The 15,858-nt window shown below is 34.1% G+C and overlaps 2 protein-coding genes across 6 annotated transcripts in view; one reads left to right on the top strand and one right to left on the bottom strand.

Moving 5' to 3' along the window:
• The window catches only part of LOC106614492 (invertebrate-type lysozyme 3-like), a 32,586-nt gene extending 31,898 nt beyond the window's left edge, over positions 1 to 688 (top strand). For all 3 annotated transcript variants that reach the window (XM_036369244.2, XM_070107623.1, XM_070107622.1), the window contains exons 2-3: positions 190 to 360; positions 436 to 688. In XM_036369244.2, the coding sequence (XP_036225137.1) occupies positions 190 to 360; positions 436 to 641 (377 nt within the window). In that variant the 3' untranslated portion in view covers positions 642 to 688. The remainder of the gene's footprint in view (positions 1 to 189; positions 361 to 435) is intronic.
• Positions 689 to 3,706: 3,018 nt separating this feature from the next.
• LOC106614505 (protein split ends) overlaps positions 3,707 to 15,858 on the bottom strand; it is a 99,429-nt gene continuing 87,277 nt past the window's right edge. The window contains exons 2-5 of one of the 3 annotated variants that reach the window (XM_036369214.2): positions 13,905 to 14,896; positions 13,364 to 13,848; positions 11,687 to 12,024; positions 3,707 to 7,978 (exon numbers count right to left, since the gene is read on the bottom strand). In XM_036369214.2, the coding sequence (XP_036225107.2) occupies positions 7,853 to 7,978; positions 11,687 to 12,024; positions 13,364 to 13,848; positions 13,905 to 14,896 (1,941 nt within the window). In that variant the 3' untranslated portion in view covers positions 3,707 to 7,852. The remainder of the gene's footprint in view (positions 7,979 to 11,686; positions 12,025 to 13,363; positions 13,849 to 13,904; positions 14,897 to 15,858) is intronic. The other 2 variants (XM_036369215.2, XM_014230287.3) reach the window with 2 other exon arrangements.

Genomic DNA, 15,858 nt, shown 5'->3' with positions numbered 1-15,858 from the left:
TGTAAAGATAGTATGTTGTGTTGTCCTGTGTGGTGTCATCTGGTGTGGTGTATTGATGAGTATGTGGTGGGCATTATTAGGGGGCGCCAGTTTTTCCCGAGTAGAGTGGTGTACTTGTAGGAGGGAGTTTAACTCATTTAAACAGGTTTTTTATGAAACAATCTCATTCTCTTCATTTGCTATTTAAAGAAAAACCGGTCACCGACGTTTGCCTGGGGTGTCTTTGCGAGGCTACCAGCGGTTGTAATAGTACGGCCGCTTGTACTGGCGACGTCTGTGGCCTCTACCGCATCTCTTGGCCCTACTGGTCTGACGGTGGTAAGCTTACGTTGAATGGCGAATCCTCAGAATCGGAAAGGGGTAAGTGTTTACCAACAATATTAATGAGACACTGAGAAAAATGTTAAATTTTTTGCTCTCTGCTCATTCACACAGCATACGCCAACTGCGTAAGTGATCCCTCTTGCGCTGCGAATACCATACAGAATTACATGACTAAGTATGCACAGGATTGCAATGGCGATAACCAAGTGGATTGTTTTGATTATGCGGTCATACACAAGCTGGGGGGCCTTGGCTGCACGGGCGAATTGGGCAACGAATTTCAGACCACGTTGGCGAGCTGTTTGAACCTGTCATGAAGAAGTATCAGGACTGAATAAATAAATATATTTTCTGTAAACAACAAGCCTTGTGTTGCTTTCTTTTAAATAACAGCTGTTACATATAAAAATAAATTGACTGTAATATATGTAACACGCCTCGGCCTTGCGGTTTTATAAGCATGCACTTAAGGATAAGCGCTCAAAGTCTCCACATGCAAACCGTGTTGCGGAAGCCTAGTTATAACTTAAGATTACTATAAGATTATCCCGAAACCGAGTTATTCAAAGTTATGGTTCATTTGTGTCACCTCTATGACCTATCCACCTTATAGTACCACTTTTTATTTTGAGTCAGTAGGTTACGTTTGGTTAAGAGTTCGATCCTAACTGTGATCTCACTTGAACATCTTAGAACGATCCGTTGTGGTACTCACAACTCTTCTATAATTGATCATAAGACCCTCACAAATCGACAAACGCTTTGAGCCTATCACAATTTTGTTAAGGCGGCTAATGTCAGTTTCGGTTATGTTCCCTGATTTGCCGAAGTTAAGACTGCCACGATATTCGCAGTCCTGCAACGACTAGACTGATTTTTTCCAGCTCAAATTCCTTTATACAACTTTGACAACTTGCGTTTGACAAGATTTTTAGCCGTACCGCATGCAGCCGTACTGCTAAGCTCACGTGAAGTCCATTGATTCAGAACTCAAGATAACAATGGAGAGATCCAGCATCATTCCCATTTCGACGTGAGCATTACTAGCAATTCCGCTATGACTTGCTACACAAACGAATCGGAACAAAATTTAACAAATCAATTTTACGAAACACTCCTTGACTAACTTTGGGCGCACAGTTAGCGAGCTCAATGCTAGTATTGCTGCTGTTCTGTCGGTGTGAATGCTCACCAGCATGGACCATCATCAGTAGAGCTCCATTAGTAGATCATTTATCACTAGTGGGAAAATTAACTCACACTGCGGGATGCCCACTTTAATCTTTTACGAGGCCTTTGCACTACCCCACTCCGCTACGACCATTCTGTCGCAAAGAAGACTATATATGGGGTGATTGAGGTCCGATTCCACCTTAAAACTCTTCGAATGCTTTAATCACCGCCTCCATCCGCATATTGTTGAAGGCCTCTTTGATGTTGAGAAAGGTGCCTACCGCAAATTCTTTACTCCTTAGCCATAAAACTACAGCGAGCAGAAAAGTGTCGACCGATCTGCATTTGCTGTAGACATGCTGGACCCTCAAATATTCACCTCTCGATATTTTACTATTAATGTGCAACTCAGTTTCTGCTGCAGTTTCGCCGGTATGATAACATCAGGGCTCGGGGACTTAACGGACAAGAAGGCTGTACAATTTCTTACCACTGACGGTCTATCCAGTATTAGCTATTCTTAGATACTCTAGTAGAATACGATTTTTCGTCAGAATGCGCCTAAACCTTGAGGACTCATGACAGCCCTTTGCACTGCCGCAGAAGGCTCTTCGCGAGACTCTCTTGGATTTCTTTAATTCGGACTTGCATATTATTGCACAGCCCATTGTTTATCTTGCCTCTGCCACAGCTCTTCTTAGCGAAAGGAAAACATTAATTTCACTCAAGGACTCCTTGTGTAATATTATCAGCGCTTGCTGATATGGCTCGTCGGTCCTCTGCAGCTTACTCACTCTACAGTCGTGGGTGGGTAGAGAAGGATTGCAATAGCGCAAAATTTCCTTGATTTCATCTGGGGTGGAGGGTTCGGCTAGAAGCCAGACACGAGTTCGAGAACGCGGCGGAAGATCCGCTTTGGCCTCTCGAGTCTTGCTCAGCCAGCCAACCGACGGTAGTTAAAATAGTTTATGGCTGTTAATAGGTTTCGCAGACGTAGGTAAGTTGGTATGTGTTATAAAGTATGTATACCAGTTTCTCTAGTTATGATGTTGGTTACTATGGGATAACTCCTTTTTGAACAAAGCCGAATTATTTCTCGCAGGTGTAGATTTTTAAATACATTGACCACCAAGGTCCTCTCTACTACTAAAGAAGAATAATATGTAGTTAACACATAGTTTTCTTATAGTTTTAGATTGGGTTTTTCTGCAAACATTTTTTTTTTACCAAGCCTGTGAATGAATTAAAACAATAACTATACAAGTTGTTAATGAGAATTGCTACCATCTTGAGTAAGTAAGTGTATATCTCTGTTTTCCATTTAACTCTATCTTGTAGAGGGTATTCTTTAGGGGAATAAAATTTCTCAGAAAGCGGTCGAACCAGCTGACTAGTAAATATATGTGTTTGACATTTATACCCAGTATATAGGTAAGTACATGCAGAACATGAAGTCCAGGATTGTTTACAGCTAGAAAAAGTTATCGCCTGATATGGCTTGCATGTCGAAGGCATTATGGAAGTAGGTTTCATCTTGAAATGGAGCATATGCTTCTTTACTACTGTACTGTCTAACATTGGATGAAACCCTAACTTAATTAGCAAAATTTTTTAGGTACCGAATCATGTTAAGAAATGGATATGTCAATCGCCTACCTAGGTCTCGTGGTTTCACTCCATTAAAAAATTTGTATGGGATTATCTGATATCCAATCTTTATGCTTGTACCACTGTACTGTATTACTTATCTAAATCTTTAATAGGGGTATTCAAACCGAGCATGTTATTTTGGTAATTTGTGAGTTGATACTTCGTTAAAACACTTTATTGTGAACATACTTTTTGCTATATCTCAGCAGTGTGGTAAATGTTGTTCCAAAACAGTTGTTTCAATTTCATTAAATATTATTTTAGAAAACTTTGTCTAAAATTTATTTTGTAGCGAGCAGCAAATGTATTTTCTTCGCAATGAATCAAATGAACTTTTTGTTACCAAGTAACGAAAAATTCATCAAGCTTGTCACAATGGTACTTCGATACTCGGTAGAACTCTCTTAATTTTATAAAAACAAAATCCACGTAAAATACTACCGAATAACGATTAAATAATTAACAAAACTGGTGGGAATACCCCTAATGTAAAATTACACCACCTAAAGTGGTTCCATTTGCTTTCATTCACCTTCAACATGATTTAAACACTTTTCAATATATTTTATAACTAAATAACAATTTTTTTATTGTTGTTCTTAATTTAACACTATATGTACTTGTAACATAAAATTCATTGCTTTTCATTTGAATACTTTCAATGTTACTGTTGTTGTTGTTAAGGTTGGCTTTGCATAGCTGTTGGTATGCACCAATGCATAATAACTTCAATTACATATTAACTAATTACTTAAAATTACTTTGTCTTCTTTATATACTGTTTAAGGATGTATATATATATATATATAGAAGTATGTTTATATGTAGCTAATCTGCTTCATCAGCTTTATGATCTTTACTGATTTCTTGTTGTTGCGCTTTGATTCGCCTTCAATTTCAGACATTTCATAGACACACGATTAATGTTTAGTTTTTGTTTTATTTGTTTTTCCATTTGTAATCTTTTCATTTAATTGAAATAATTGTGTATAGAATTTTGCTCGCCTTGCCTACAGCTAATCACAAAATATACAAACATAAGTAACTAATGATCACAAATCATATATGTGATATATGAGCATACATATGTATATGTATGTATTATATTAACGGTACTTAAATTAAATATACATACAGAAGTATATACATATCTATATAAGTCTATAAAGTTTAGTACATATGTGTGTACAGAAAATTGCGCCGCATTTCGCCAATGGAAATTAATTATTAGTAATAAATTATTTTCATTTTATGTAAATGTAAATACGAAAACTACTAAATATGTTGTTTTTTTTTTACATTTCGAACTATGCATATATTGAGTACAAATACATACTTTCATTGGATTGAAACTACATACAGTATATGCTATAAATATTCTTGCTAAACCTTTTTATTTTAATACAATTATTCATTGTAAAAATCTGTTATAGAAATAACTCACTTGAAGTTAGAATATATATTTTTTTTCAAATATTCATTTCAATAAACTTTTTAATATAAAATATACACTTGCAACTTTTTTCTTTGAAAATTCTACTGACATACACCTATTGATTTCTAGTTACTGCTGTAAAAAATTAAGTTATTGAATAATTTCTTAGGTATTTTTTGTTAATTTTTTTCAGTAAGAAGAATTTTAATTTTAGAATTTGACTTTATTTTGTATTTTTGAATGTTTTTTCTTACAACTTTAACCGCTAGTTTTTAAGTAAACTAAGAATAAACACCTAAAAATAAAAATATATTTGCATAGGAATGTGTATAAAAGTTTGATTTAATAAGCAACAATTTTTTGTGGATTTAAAAAAATCGTAAATATCGAAAGTAGATAAAAGAGTGGACGTGGAAATAAATTAAATATTAATAAAAAGTATTATAGCAAAGATGTACATAAGTAAAATTTAATTTCTTATTATTCTTTATCCTTATAAAAAATATATACATACTGGTATGTATGTAGGTATTTAGATATGCAGAACGAATTTTTGAATAATTTTGTTAAAAATATTGAAGCAAAACACTTCAGCGGATAAAATAAAAAAAAGAAGAGATCCAAGAAATAGTAACCTAATAAATTTTTACTAAGTCTGCTCCGTTTACTTGCTACAACCTTTTCCGTGTTGGTGTAAATCATTTATGGGTGTTGCGAGATCGTAAACAACTTGTCGCATGTGGCGGCCACAACGCAAGCTCAATAATATCGAAAAACTAAAGGAAATTGTGATTAAAGTCAAACATTGGTATTATTATATGATCGAACCTCCTAGACATAAGAAAATATTACGGGTTGTGAACCGAACAAACAAAAAACCAGTGAGCAGAGATGTGGCGAATAGAAGTCGGCTTATTTATTTTTTATTTTTATTCTTATCTATATCATAATTCCCGGCACGTTAAAAGCAGAAAAGCGTTATGTGCTACGTTAAGGCCTCTTCTCAACTTTGAATTCTGCAACTGGCGGCAGAGTGTTGTACAATAAAAGAAGAAATTTTCAGAAACAAATGTATGTACAATTACATACACATATGTAAATACATTTCGAGTACGAATATATGTTTCCATTTAGATAAATATTATGTGGAATTTTAATAGAAGACTTTGAGGCAACTTTTCTTTTTAATGGTTTATTGGCAAGAAATGTCTGACAAGTAATATGAATTTCCCAAAAGAAAATTTAATCTATGAATGTCAGACGATCATAAAGTGAGTTTAGTACGAAGAATAAATTTATAAAAAAAAAATTAGGACTAAACCTATTCAGTTGTTTAATTCAGTTTGTTTAGTAATTGATAAAAGATAGAACTCTGATGTATTATTAATCCACACCATAACTTCCACAGTTGTGTGGTCTCAGAAAAAAGGGTTACCATGTTGAAATACTCTTCTCGAACGTCTTATGAACCATTTTAAACTTTTCCGTTTTTCTTTAAAAGAAAATCTAAAATACATATGTACAAATTTTAAAATAGATTTGAAAACATTTAGAAGCACTAAACCATTTAAAATTATATTTATTTTAATTTGATTGTTTTCAAATTCTATTTATTACGGTTTGGTGTTTGTCAATTGGCATTTATTGGATTAACTACATCAATTAATTAAAATTCAATTACTTTAGGTCGATATAAAGTACAATTTAAGTTAATATTATGTAATTGTATTTTTTTTTATTAAAAATTATCGTTTATATATTCACTTCATAGTACAATGAATATATTATGTACCGATAAGGGAGTGCACAGCTTACTAGTTAAATTCACATAAGTAAGCACCTACGTACCTATGTACGTAGCTAACGATTTTTTATACCATTGCTATAATTATAGCAATATTTAGAAAGTACTGAGTAGTAGTTACTGTGTTGCTTAGAATCTTTGTTGTAATTTAGAAATTTTGCTTCTGTATGTAGTTGTAAATATGTATTTTTTTGAAGAATTTGTGGTTTTTATTTCAGAGTTGCTTTGGAGTAGTGTATAGTTTTGAATAGGTAGTTTTAGTACATAATTTAGTTCTTGTTGCATGCATTCAGTAATTTTCGTTTGAAGTTTAGTACCATTTGTATACCCCCTAGCAGTTTAGTAATTTTTGTGTTTATTTGTGTACCGCTTACGACATTTTATTACTTACAGCGTGCATTTTGTATTTTTATAAAGCATTTCAGCACTTTTCTATGAATTTTTCATACTTTAGTTTTGTAACATAATACGTTTTCATAAAATTTAGTACTACTCGTTTGCAGTAAGAGTAGTGGTTTTTAGTATGAGTTCCCTTTTAGTACTTTTGGTTTGTAAAGAAATACTTGAGGAATTTATGCTAGACTATCTGATTCTGTATAATCTTGCTCATATTCTACTACTATTGCATTTACTTTTACGCAATTTAGCACACTTTGTATGAAATTTAGAATTCTTTGCTTGTTATTTAGTAGTACTGATAAAATTTATGAAATTTTCTGGTCTGATACGATAGTGCTGTTTATTTAAATTTATTATTTATTATTTTAGAACTTTATGGTTACAATTCAGTATTTTCTGTATTTATTTCCGTTTATTAAGCACGACAAATTTCGGTTTTTCAGTAGTTTTCCATTAAATGTAGTACTTATGGTAAACATATCGTACATATTGCTCGTAATTTTGTACTTTCGCATACTATTTATTACTTTTAGTACAGAATTTAGTACTTCCTGCATATTATTCAGTAGATATTGAATACAATTCATTACATCTGGAGCGTATTTTTAGACTTACAGTATGTAAATAGAAATTTTACGTGGTTTTTTAGTAATATTAGTAAAAAATTTACTTTTACTACTTTTTGCATTTAAATTTGTAGTTTTTGTTCTCAATTTTAGTACAGAATTGAGTACATACATACAGAATATTAGTACTCAATTATATGCTCCGTTCGCTTTAGTTATTTTAGAACACAATTTAGTAATTCTCGCAAGTAATTTAGTACACTTTGCACCTAATTCATAACTTTTCGCATGAAAACAAGTATATTTTGTCTACACTTGAGTCTTGTCAGCCTATAATTGCACTTTTTATTGTTATTTAGTGTTTCTTCGAGTTATTGAAGATACATTTTTTAAGCCGCTTTATTGTTGGAATGGGTAATTATCATTTATTAAATATTATTTATAACTCTTCTTCCGTCATACATTTATAATCCATATATTTTCATTAGCAATTTATAATCCTCACTTCTTGGAGTTGCCATCATTTGCGATGAGTAGTTCCTTAGCTTCCTTTTTGCCCTTTTTCTTCTCTTCCTTAGCAATTAGCTTCGCTAAACGTTCCTCTTCCTTGGCGAGACGCTTCTCTTCCTGCAAAACGAAAGTTATAAACGACAAGGGAAGAGAGAATAACGATTATTTTTTGCTACAGTAGCGGTAATGAGTCGTATGAGCGCAAATTACATAGTAATTATCTACTTGAAAGTAGTAACTTTAACTCTTAGAACCTCAGTGTAATGAATACAGTGAAAAAATTACGTTAGCTAGCTAAGTAATTATAATAATATATGCTGAACTGATATATGTAGATATATATATATACTTTCTGTTTTCAAAAAAAAAACTTCATCTGCCAACGAACTCTGATTACACACAAATAATTCCTTATTGCTAATTATTATTGTATGCGTAATTAAATAGTTAATTATTAGAAAAAAAATGGCTACTATATATATAACATGAAAACTTTATATAATTGTTGATTGTTCTTGTTAACAGTTTTCTATTGTAGTTATTGTTTTGTATGTGAGCCAATTAGCAATTATTCGTTCATTCACACATTCATTCAGCCACATTGTTGTCGTGAAGTTGTTGTAATGCATGCGACATGCTACACATAGAAAACTATAAAGTTTTGAATATTAAACAAAAGCAACCCTGTGTATGTGGTGCATATGGCTTTACGCCTATTTGTCCTTTCCCTCAGTCATACAACCGTACGGCAACATCGAGTTCTCTTCCTGTTAGCTATGATATTTGTTAGTGTCTGCGTGTGTGGCACATTTTGTGGCGGTTGTTGTCGGGAACAAAAGGACATAAATAAACTAAAGGAAATGCGGAAGGGAAGGAGCTCCCAACACACATTTAAAGCAAGCTCTAAAAAACAAATAGTTGCTGAATATAATAAACAACAATAAAATGGCACACGATTGAGCAAAAAAAAAGGTAACAACACGCATATATACTATAAAATGGATTAGCAATTAAGTGGCTGGGAAAATTCAAAAATAAAGACAACAAGAAACAAGTAAGAAAGCTCGAAGTTCGGGTGTAATCGGAAGTATTGACCTGATTTTACCCACTTTTGACACAAGGGCATGCTGTTATCACAAAAATATTCTCCCCGAATTTCAATACTAGAACTCAAAGACTGACCGATGTGTTCATTAAAATACCTATCTGGTGTCTGGGTCTTTAAAAAGTTATAGTCCGATTTCAACAATTTCAGGGCGTTAGATTAAATATCTTGGGGACACTATTTGTGCAAAGTTTTCCCTAATAACTTCATTAGTGTTTGATTTGTGTAGTGTAAAGTGAAGTAATCAGATGGAATTTAAAAGTTTGTTATACGAGAAGTAGGCAAGCGTTGCCAACCGATTCTGCCCATTTCCATAGTGTGCAATAGTAATAATTGTGTAACCTCACCAAATTTGGTTGAAATTTCTCAGCAAGTTTGGTTGAGATGGCCGTAGTGGTTTGGTAGATATGTACATTTAACCATTTTGAGGACGGGCCCACGCAAACTTTAAGCAAATTTTCAGCCTACAAGTTCTCCTCACCATTGCGATCCCCTGCACCAAATTACAGTTTTTAGTGCTTAGTTATGACACTTTATAAGTTTTCGTTGAATGGCACTTTGTGGACTCGACAGTTTCATCAAGATATCTCAATTTTTACTAAAATTAGCTCTTTCACGGACAGACAGTCACTCGGATTTCAACTCGTCCCGTCACCCTGATCATTTATATGTATATATATATATATAATTCCATATTTCTCTCGATTAATTTAAGTTTATAAAACAACCGTTAGGTGAATAAAACTGTTATATTCTGTGCAACTTATTGTGAGAGTATAAAAACGTTAACTTCGATTGCACCGATTTTATACCTTTCACAAATAAAAAAGTTTTCTATACAAAAACTTGATTTTGATATGATTATACCGTTGTTTTGGATAGTAATGCCTGCCAAATTTTGTGAACACATCTAGTCAAATAAAAATAGTCTTTTCATACAAGAACATGATTCCGATCGTTCAGTTTGTATGGCAGCTATATGCTATAGTGTTCCGATACCGGCGGTTCCGACAAATGAGTAGTTTTTAGGAAGAAAAGGACGTGTAAACATTTTCAGATCGATATTTCAAAAACTGAGGGACTAGTTCGTGTATATACAGACAAACAGACGGACATGGCTAAATTGACTCAGCTCCTCACTCTCATCATTTATATATACATATTTTATATGGTCTCCGACTCTTGCTTATGGTTGTTACAAACTTCGTGACAAACTTAAAAATTGTGTAGAATTAGACTAGTTAAGAGGTGGAGAATGAAAAATCATGAATATGAAAAGGAGTTGAGAACAATGACACGAAGAAAACAGAAAAAGGTCTATTAAAGTATTTATAGAGATTAAAGAATAGCGGAAGAGCGCTATTAAAGTGCTTTTAAACCTACTTTTTGTATTAAAAGGTATTCCTTTGGAATATAAAAGGCCAAAAAGAGGAATAAAATAGCTATAGGCTAGGCTACAAACATTTATGTAAGAATGAATACAAAATGTGTAAGTTGAAAAAATAAGAAATTAGTACGTAAAGATAATGGATAAATTTATACGTATATTAAATATGCTAAGGCCTCAAAAACTCTTTACTAAATTAGATACTAATCCTTAGCCCATTCAATTAGGCATTTTGTTAATTTTTCTAGAATTGTTTCTTTGGCGGGCTACTCTTCCCTTAATGCTGTAGGGACAAAAATGGGAAGTTTATATTAGATCAGATAAAGACTTTCTCATGCCTATTCAGAGTCTAAGCTTCCTTTGAACATTAAGATATTTTATAATGACTGAAATGCAAACGAGATCTTTTAATTTGCTTGCTATCGGGTCACTGCGAGTTGGAAAAAAACTTTGGCCTTGGCCGGAAATTTCTTCCACGAAGGAATAGTTACTCGCAAATCAGTGTTAAACTTCTATTATTATTTAGTTAAACTCAAGAATCGCAAATGAAGTAGTGGCCGAAAAGAACTGGCTCTCACTCTTGAACCAAAAAGTACTTTTCTTGCAGGAATAGAAGGATTTTGGTGTCTGTCACTGGTGTGGAAGTCCAGTATGAGTCAACTCTGCTTATTATGGGTGGGTCAAAAACAATTTGGTTATATGGACGCCACAGAGCTTTCTGTGCGATTATAGTCCACAACGGGCCTACTATGCTGATGGTCATGGATTCAAAATAATTTGATTACGTGGCCGCCTTAGGACTTTTTGTGTGATTACATATTCTAATTTCCAAGAATTATGATCTTACTGATCAGTTTTTGTTGTCCTTTTGAAGTTATTTTAGAATTATTGGGTTTGCAATTAATAAAATACTTTAACATGTCAGATAAAAGGCCGATATGTCTATAATTATTTTTTAAAATACGCTTTAAAACATAAAGCATTATTGGCTCAGTATTTGTAGTGATATTGGTTCATGTAGAAGAAAATAATGCACTTTTATATATTCAGTCATCGATTTCGACATATGTTTGGCGCTAGGAACTAGAAGATCAAGATTTTGCTTTCCCTTGGCTCTTGATGATGGAAAAGTTTTAAACCTTATTATAAACGCCATACATATAGTAAATATAAAGCTATTTCACACGAAATTTAAAAAACTACATAACGGTGCATTAAGATAACAGAAAGAATACATCAAGGTTGAAGGCAAATTTTAAGGTAAAAAGAATAAGCGAAAAAAGAAGTGCAACTCAACAATGAAAATGCAAGTTGTGTGTGATAGACCAATTACCGACATTACTTTCCAGGCAGCCAAACCACTATACAAGCAAAATAACCCACCACCGACACCAACACCACCACCATTGCGACCATCATTGACGTTCTGTGCATCATCTTCTTTATCATCATCCTCATAATCATCTTTATCACCACCAACATTTTTTATATTATTTTGCTTAGTATTTTTGTTATGTTCATCTTTACAAACACCGTTAGTTCGTGTCGTTGCAGTATCGTCACGTTGACGTACACCCACCTTTCTCGCTTCCTTTTCCGCTTTCATTTTAAGTTTCTCCTCCTTCTTTTTACGCTCCATAGATTCATTCTTCTTATTGTCGGCTTTCTCCTCTGCAAAATGTGAAACAAAAGAGAACAAAGAAATGTACTCATAGATAGATACATATATACTTGTAGAATGAAGAAGAGTTGGAGAGCGTGCGGAAATTATTAAAATTATCTGTCATCACATATAATTGGAGGCGGTGATGGAAATTACTCTGCTATTTAAAAGTTTCCTGATAATAGATATTACACTGTTTTTAGATAATTTAAAAACTTTGTTAAGAGTGACAAATTAAAGGCAGTTTGAACTCTAGACATTGAGGGAACCAAGTTCGATTGCAAGCAGTGACGAAGAGATAAAAGTGATATATTAAGTGAGAGCATAGTGTAATCACATATGTATTTGTAAATAATTGCTGCTAAATAGAGCGTCAATTATCTCAATAAAAAAAAGTCTGTCTAACAGCGATCTTCCCTCGGCTGGCAAAGATAATCCTGGGAGTATATTTATACTTCTCTTATCAAATTCGTTTGTGATTAGTAGGCTTAAAGCGTAGAACAATACATTTGACGCAAAATCGATATATATTTTTATAATTTACTGAATTTATAGAGTTTAGTGTTCGTCTAAACAGCTTTAAGGACGATCCTCTTAAAAATAGTCACATATTTCATACTGAAACAAAATTCAGGGACTAAAATATTTGCTTCGAAAACTTGGAAGAGGGAAATTCAAGTGCGTTATGAGAACCCTCTGTTTATATATAAGAGTCTTTACTTCGTTTGGTACCGGGTTTATACTATACTAAGTTGAATAATAATATGCAACGCCATTTCTGCAGTTTTCTATGAAAATATAGTGCATCCAAAGAAAATTTAACAATATTTATAAAAGCTTACAGTCGGAGCTTGGTTACGATGCCTGGTAACTAAAAATGAAAAAGAATATTGAATAAGGGTTTAGAATTGAAGGGACTTTAAATGAACTTATAACTGGTTCAAAAAGAAGAGAAGTCAAGTAGTTAGAGTGTTTATGTAAATCGATCCGAGAAAGTTTAATAATAGAAGCAATAGCTTGAGATTAGGTCAGTGGTCATGGGTTCGGGATTCGACTTCTATTTTTAATTTCAGTTTTTTAAAGCTAATAGCTAATGTTCTTTTACTTCTGTAGGATTATGAATACTAAATCGATCTGTTGTATTATGGGTATTATTTTATATTATGGTCCTAGAAAAGGGAGAGAAAGTGGATACAATTAAAAATGCAATCGGAATATGCGTTTCAATGATATTTTACCAAGATCCTCTGATGGTTTAGCGTAACATCGAATAATTGAATGAAATTAATTTTATTTACTTCAAGCTTCTCTTTATTTGAGTGTACATTTCCCAAAATTTCAACTTACTGTGATTACTATTGGTATTGGAGAATAGTGGAAAACTTCGGTTGGAAGAGTTGGAGCGTGAGGTTGGTGCTGAATACGATTTATTATTGCTGTTTTGGTTCGACGCAGACGATTTCGGTATAGAGGTTAACGCCGTTAAAACGCTATTACCGTTAGCATCGTAATTCGCCTTCTTACTATTACTGTTGTTTGTTGTTGTACTTAAAAGCTTCCCATTCACTTTGGCGGTATTGCCGCTGGTACTATTTATAAGCGTCTTTTTATCCTTATTACCCACAGTGTATGCATTCTTTGGCAGAGAGTTCTTCGACACCAGAGGACTAATTTTGGCACTGCCACCAGCCTTTAATGGCGGTGGACACAAACCATTAGTTGAAGCTGAACCCGCCAGTATGTTCATGGGTCTTTTGGGAGGTGAAGGAGGTTCGCATAGCAAAGGAGTAATTTCATGCGCACTCGATGAGGATTTGGTGTAAGAAGAATAACTGTAAATAAAACCATAATGGTTTAAATATTTTGAAAAGTTAACTTGAGTACGCACCGAAAACGTGGATTGCTGATGTGCACTGGCGAAGGATGTGGCACTTTGGCTGGACTGCGGAACTCCTTAATTGGTGGCAGTCGATTTTGTAGATCCGTCAGTCGTCCCTTGGTATAACGGCGACCGGGATAAGTATGCGTAACGGGCGGAAAACTGCTGCAGCTGCTAATACTCGAACCGCTCGATGAAGAATTACTCAAAGAATTGAGTGGCTTTCGCGGTATAGCACCCGAGCAGCCCGCCGGACAACCACCCGAGTGTGAATGGGAATGATGTTCATGGTCATCGCGTGGCGAGAGTGAACCTGAAACGGATGAGCCGGAAGGCGATGGCGTGAGTGTACCATGTGATGTCGATGCGCCGGGTGGCGCCAAATGATTATTCAGCACCGGTGTCTGTGTATACGCTGACATGGCAGATGGTGATATGGGTGAGGCGGGTGAGCAGAGTCCACTCGAAATGGAAGACGTCTTAGAGTAGGCGGACATATGTGAGACTCCCGACAGTGACGATGAACCCGTCGAACTCATCGAATACAAACTATCCGATTGTGCAACATGGTCGCCACCATTCGGACTGCGGGGATAACGACCATGCAGCGCGGGATGCGGATGGAAGGCATGGTGGCCGCTATGCGCATCGCCCATCGAATAGGAACTAGCTGAGGCGTGCACGCCACCCGCACCGACACCAGCGGAAGCCCAACTTTTGGCACCCATGGAATAGCTGCTCGCCGACTCTTGTATGCGCCAAGTGCCCGAGCTGGAGGTGAGGCGATTCACACGTGCACGACAGATCACACAGCGTAGTGGTAGCAGTCGCTGTGCTACGGCACTTTGTATTGTCTTGACAAAGCATCGACGACAGACAACACGATGACCACATGGTGACGTTTGCATGGTCGCACGCGCATTTATGCAGATAACACATTCATCTTCCTGCGAAGTTGGTGGATCCGGTTCGCTTTCTTCTAGTTTGCTCAGCAATTTGTCCTAGAGGAAGAGAGAGGAAGAGAAAAATAATTTATTTAGCTACTTAGTATTAGCAGGCAGCATGTAATGTGCATTAAATAATTCTAACAACAGCGCCTAAATGTATGCAATGTTTTGCGTACAATAAATATACGCCGAGAAACAACCATATAAGAGCGCGACTGCAAGGCAGCTGTACGAATTAATTTAATGGCATATTTTCTTTAGATAACTTTGTTTAACGTTTTATTGTTGTTTTAAATTTTTATGACTAATCGGTGTGGATTTTAATTAATATTAGCACTTGGCTGACCATTTCAAAATATCAACGTCAGTCATTTTTTTCGAGGTCAGTGATTGATAATTTTTTGATACAAGTACAATATTTATTTCTATGCTTATGATTTTTAAGGACAGGCAGTTAATATGTTAATGTGTAGATATGTATTCATGGTATGTACCAGAACTTAATAGTAAATACAGTAAAGTTATTGCCAATATAAATATTAAATTTGGGACAGAATCTGGTTCAGTGTCTGAGTTCAAGGATAATTTTTAATTTAATTTAAAATAAATTTATTGGAATCAATTAAAAGCATAGTAAATAAAATAGATCGGGAAAAAATATGGAAAAACAAGTTTTTGAAATATAATTTTATGAAAAAATACATATATTTTTTAATTTAATTTTTAAAGCAAATTTTTTGGTAGTTTTAAATGAAATATATCTGACGATTTACTATTTTTGGATTATAATAAAATGATAATAAAATTTTATTAAATAAATATCGTTATTGGTGGAAAAAAATTAATGTTATATTTTTAGTTGAAATGAATGTATCATTAATTTAGTTTTTGTGGGTAGCTTTTTGAATTTCAAACTTATTTATTAAATTTAACAAGGTTTTTTGAGTATTTTACGATTTTAACTAATTCTTATTTTTTTTATATAAAAAATGTTCTTCACAAAAAGCTATAGTTAA

The sequence above is a fragment of the Bactrocera oleae genome, chromosome 4, assembly GCF_042242935.1.
Source record: "Bactrocera oleae isolate idBacOlea1 chromosome 4, idBacOlea1, whole genome shotgun sequence".
Taxonomy (NCBI): domain Eukaryota; kingdom Metazoa; phylum Arthropoda; class Insecta; order Diptera; family Tephritidae; genus Bactrocera; species Bactrocera oleae.
Note: the sequence above shows the minus strand (reverse complement) of the source record. Positions and strands in the feature narration are given on the sequence as shown.